The following is a 5,423-nucleotide window of genomic DNA, read 5'->3' on the forward strand; positions in this document are numbered from 1 at the left end:
GGTGACCCCCTGCCATATCACGAGGCGTTGGCGTCTTTGAAAAGCTCCTGGATCGACTTGTCCCAGACATCGGAAAGTAACATTGTGACATTGCGATATGGCGATTACAGCTTGTAAGTTGCTTGATGCAGTTGCGAGACCTGGTTTTGAAAAACTGCAAGTGATAATGAGATTGTTGTCCCGCAGCAATCGTTGCATTTTCGAGGAAGTCAACGTAACCGTTGTTGAAGGCGTCGCCACATTTCGCAGTAAGTGGACTGCAAGATGGGTGAAAGTGTTCTACTTTACTTGATTTTAGTTACATTATAGTGTGGTAAACATCCTGTATATCGTTTAGGAATGTTCAAATATTACAGAAAGCATTGCCAGTTCAAGCATCTGGTAAATACATCTGTTTTTTTTGTAATTTGTTACGCAGAAGTAAAAAAAAAAATTAATAATAATTGGAAGTCAACGACTGTTACGGGACAGTCTGCCTTTGACTTGGGAGCTTCTAAAGTATATTCTATTCACACTGTTTGTTTCTAAACACTTAATTGGGTCAAATTTTAACGTAACTTTTATCTGCAATACATTCGATTTGGATCATGAAGTACTTTTTGTTGTTGTTAATAAAGCACTGTGTAAATAAGTACTGAGGTGGTTTGAGAACCACTGTTCTATTGTAATTTGTTGTATTGTATTGTATTGTATTTGTAATTTTTTTTGGAATCCACCTCTTTCATTAGGTCACAATGCTCGCGCATCCTTTATGAGCCCAAAATATCTTAACACTCTATTTGTTGTGACAGAAACATACGTATCGTACTGTATGTACAATAAATAATCTCGCATCATGACCAGAATGTGCACATTTTCCAAAGAAAACCTAGCCGACCACAAAGGTTACATCCTGAGGACATGCTCCGACTGCCTCCTGTGGACAGGCAGCTTCCGAAACCATGATGTCACTGGACGGTTCATCCTGCAGTTCAGTAAGCAATTCCTCTTTCTCTCTCACGTAGCAGGTCAATGCGCCTTTTTAAAATGCAATTTAATAACCTTCCCAGCACGGAGCGGAGCAATTGAACCCCAAGATGTCGAAGTGTTCAAGAAACAAATTAGCTGCCTGAACTTCCCGGAGAACTTCTATAAATATGATGGAATCACTCGTGAGTGTTTTTTTTTTAATAAGATGGAGATGATTCATGTTGACTTTCGTTCCTTTTGTCTTTATCTGTCTTCCTACTCCAGAGCTGTGTCCTGATGACAAGCAGGCCAAATAGTGAGACACTTCAAGATGAGAGGAAACATTGAAAACTTATACAGTAGTTGCTCTGACAGAATGTATGCTCTATTCATAGTTCTGTTAATTAAAGCCTCCAAGATCATGTGTAGCATGAGTGAAAGAAAAACAAAAAAACATCATGACGTTGGGTACACCTTCAAAGATGAATTTGCCCCAAACTTTAGAGTCTTATCAATAATTAAACCTTAATTCATCTTTATAGGCCAAAGAAACATGTTTGGTAAATAAAAATGGATGCTTGACTTTTGGGCAGTAATGCCATGTGATTCCTCCCAGCCAAAAAAAAGTATAGAAAATGGATGGATGTTGTACTCCGCCTTTTTAAACCTAATTATGAATTTAATTTTATTTTACATGGCAGGAAAAAAAAACATTTTTGAAATCAGTGTCAACAATACGTATAGGGATACATAAAGCCATCTATGATGGAAATTTGCTGTTGACCAGTGTTATATATATATATATATATATATATATATATATATATATAAAATGTGTGTGTGTGTGTGTGTGTGTGTGTGTGTCTGTGCAGACTTCATTATACTGTCACTCTTGTCAAATCACATTACATTACACAAGTGTATGTGTGATCTTATCTCGTATCAAAGCCTGATCAAGGGGAGCTATGTTTATGATACAAAATGAAGGTTTGATATACTGTACATGTAAAGCTGATACACAATAACAAATCCACGTAATCCACCAACTGTACAATAAGACAGATCTTATGACAAATTACAGTTTCTAATGACAGACGAAGACCTAAATGTTGCGCACTTAAATGTCCAACTTAGAGTACTGGCCCCCAGACCCACCTTGAACAACCTCTAATTTGCACGGCTTGCTGCTGTCGCTCCGCCCGCTGGTTCTGGTGCTCTGCGTGTGCGAGCTGCTAGGAATCTGATGAGGAAGCCAGCATTTGAACAGCGCCACGACCCGTTTCCTGCAGTGAGATGAGCCAAAGTAGTAGAGGACTGGGTCCAGGCAGCAGCTGAGGCTCCCTGCGCACATCGCAAGAAGGTAGGCCCGATAGGAGGTGTCATTGGACTTATGATTGACCCCGACGTAGTGGACCATTAAGATAACGTTAGCGGGGGTGAAGCAGACCACAAACACGACCAGCACGACCACAGCCATCACCACCGCCCGTGTCTTTTTGGACCGGTTCTCCACATTGGAAGCCGCCAAGGCCCGGATGATGCACACGTAGCAAGCCACCGTGAAAATGAGCGGGACGAAGAAGAAAACGGAGCAATAGATGGGAAAAAAGTATCGATAGTAGGATTGCAGTCTCTGTGAATCTTGCACGTCGTGGCAGGTCGTGATGTCCAGGTGGGGCAAGTATGCCGTCTGACCCGAGGCCAAGAGAGGCGCCACTCCCGCGAGGGCCAGCAGCCACATGCTGGCGCACACGGCCCATGCCGTCTGACGGCTGCGCCATGTCAGTGAGTTCATGGGGTAGACCACGGCGAGGAAGCGGTCAATGCTGATGCACGCCATGAGCAGGACCGAGCAGTACATGTTGCAGTAGAAGGCTGCAGTCACGACCCTGCACATGAACGGGCCGTAGGTCCAGTTGTTGCCATGGTAATGGTAGGCTATCTTGAAAGGGAGGAGCAGGCCAAAGAGCAGATCGGCACATGCCAGGTTCAGCATGTAGATAACGGCGGGTTTTCTGGGACGGATAGGGTGCACAAACATCACCGTGGCAACAAGGTTGAGGGGCACGCTGATGATGAAGACGAAGGTGTAGACCGTCGGGACGAAGGCGGTGGCCAGGCAACTACGTAGGAACCGCTTGGCCTCCTCCGAGACAAAGTAGTGCTTGTGAGGATGATGATGCGAGACGCGATGTCGTCTCACGGGTTCGGGCTGGGAACCCGAGCCGGAACCGGTGTCATCGCCCAAGCCGTCAAACATTGACAGGTCCATGTAGTCCTTAGCGTAGCCAGAGAAGGTCCGTGGGTAAAACTCAGAGGCTTCAATGACAAGAAAAAACAGAACATGCATTGAGGGTTTTTGTTTCCAGTGCAGATGATAGTTTTCACATATCTCGATGAAGCTGGCCTTTTCAGATTTCAAATGGGATCCTGAATATGGATGAAGGCTAACTAAAATTAACAAAGAAGAAACCAGTCTACTCGACAATGAATAGTCCCTTCCAAAAGTATTCAAATGGCGAGGTCAATTCCTTTGTTTTTTGTTGTATATTGAAGACATTTGCTTCAGATCAAAAGATGAATATAAGACAAAAGTTCAGAGGTCCATTTTATATTCCATGGTATTGATATCTGGATGTGTACAACTCTGGACAGTGCATCTTCTATTTGAACCTAAAATGTATGGAATTACTGTAAATCCTGTAATTTGCGTTATCATTATTGTTTTAAAAAGTGAAAAAAATAATTTGAAGGGCAAACAACAACAATGTGCAACAAAACATACAATCCCACAAATATATTAAGTTAAAATGTACAAAAAGGGATGACTGGAGCCAAATAAAAAATATAACGTTAAATTAAAAGGTTTTAAAATTATGTGAGGTGCACAAAAGGTTTCGGGAAAATCTCAACACTCAACATAAACGTGTAACTTGTTTAGGTTATTTTTTTCCTGCTCAATATTTCATTCTCAAGAGAACGTTCAGTGCTCTTCGTGTCCCTCTAGCGGTCATGTGGCGTTGTGCAAGTGCTTTGTTTCGTTATGCCTTGGGCCAAATCTGGTGTGTAATACAGTGTATATTTTACACACGTAAGCATCCAAGTTTGCTTTTAAAAATCCAAAGTAAAACAGGACCCTATAGTGCTTAGAATGCCAGCCATTTTCAGACACTCCTTTATTCTGACATGTGGAAAAAAAGTACAAGAAATAAAAATAGCTGGGATTTTAGAAGACAACAATACAACTCCACCAGTGACTTCCTGTGTTGTTTTAATGGGATTAAAGGATCTGGTTGAACCTTCCCAACTTCTATTGTGATACTCGTGTTATATTGATTAGAACATTGACGCCCAGTGGAAATGTAACGCAAAGGTGTGTGTGAATCTAAATTCCAATAGTAAAAGGTCACGTCCTTTGACCACAAACCATTTGACGGAATTAACAGCGCTTCTCCTGGTTGCAAACAAGTAGTGCGTTCGGCAATTTAATTCCGAACAGTCAATTGAAGAGTCGATTACAAAACCAAATTGTAGTCCTGCTTGAATACATTGTTTTATTTTGTGTTTTGCTGCAATGCATAATACTAAAATCTTTTGTTCCCTTTGTAGCCAAATGAAAGCAGAGAACCAAAATATTTGCAACTCAACATTATCTGTAACATAGACAGAATTAAGAGTTTTTCAATTCCATGTCATTGGGCAGGTCTACCTAATATTGTGGATAGATTTCACAGAAGGCACAATATACAGAATATAGCATGAAACATACCATAAACCACCCATAGCAGGAAGCAAGTCATGTACATTTTGTTTTGTCAGGAATTAAAAATAAAAATGTAACTTACCATTGCGCATGCTGAGTGCTGAGCTCTGAAGTGAAAACACCACCAACAGCCAAAGTGATGGGTGACCTGCGGGTGGATTGCTTCGAAGCATTTTTGAATGTAATATTACTGGTACGGTTAACCAGGAGTGCTTCAAATGTGATGAGTGTGTTTTAATATAGTCCAGTCGGGGTGCTGGCACACCCCCTTTGACTCCTCCCCAATAATCTCTCACAATAAACACCACCACAATGTGATGTGGTTGTATATTAATTTTTCACTTGTCATTAAAATGCAAACTGTACTGGTTGTTTTTATATTACTATTAAATACAATTATATATATATACATATATATATATATATACATACATACAGACACAGCTAGCAATACGTGACATTGCAGTTCTACACTACAGCAAACTACATTCACAAAACTACATTAATTCTGAAATGAATAGTGTACCTTGGAGTGTCATTTAAAAGTGAGCCCATCATTGAGTTTTTTTTTTTTAGAGGCAAGGTTTAAGAACTTATCTTGAATGATAAAACTGTAGAATTGTGAGCTCCCCCCCACCACAATCGAAAATGTTTTCTATACACCGACGGTCAAAATCACATCCACCAACAATACATATTAAAAATACATTAG

The 5,423-nt window shown here is 40.7% G+C and overlaps 1 protein-coding gene across 1 annotated transcript; it reads right to left on the reverse strand.

Annotated features, from left to right (window-relative positions):
- Window positions 1-612: 612 nt before the first annotated feature.
- On the reverse strand, window positions 613-5,120 carry f2r (coagulation factor II (thrombin) receptor). Its single transcript, XM_052068418.1, has 2 exons — window positions 4,794-5,120; window positions 613-3,267 (listed from the first exon to the last, which is right to left on the reverse strand). The coding sequence occupies exons 1-2, from the start codon at window positions 4,882-4,884 to the stop codon at window positions 2,066-2,068; spliced, it is 1,293 nt and encodes a 430-aa protein (XP_051924378.1). The 5' UTR covers window positions 4,885-5,120; the 3' UTR covers window positions 613-2,065.
- Between the last annotated feature and the right edge of the window lie 303 nt (window positions 5,121-5,423).

Source organism: Hippocampus zosterae, chromosome 6 (genome assembly GCF_025434085.1).
Source record: "Hippocampus zosterae strain Florida chromosome 6, ASM2543408v3, whole genome shotgun sequence".
In the NCBI taxonomy this organism is placed as follows: Eukaryota; Metazoa; Chordata; class Actinopteri; order Syngnathiformes; family Syngnathidae; genus Hippocampus; species Hippocampus zosterae.

Coding starts and splice junctions, on each gene's coding strand:
- f2r (XM_052068418.1), bottom strand. CDS start 4,884: ATGCTTCGAAGCAATCCACCCGCAGGTCACCCATCACTTTGGCTGTTG. Junction 3,268..4,793: donor AGCACTCAGCATGCGCAATG/GTAAGTTACATT, acceptor TTGTCATTGAAG/CCTCTGAGTTTTACCCACGG.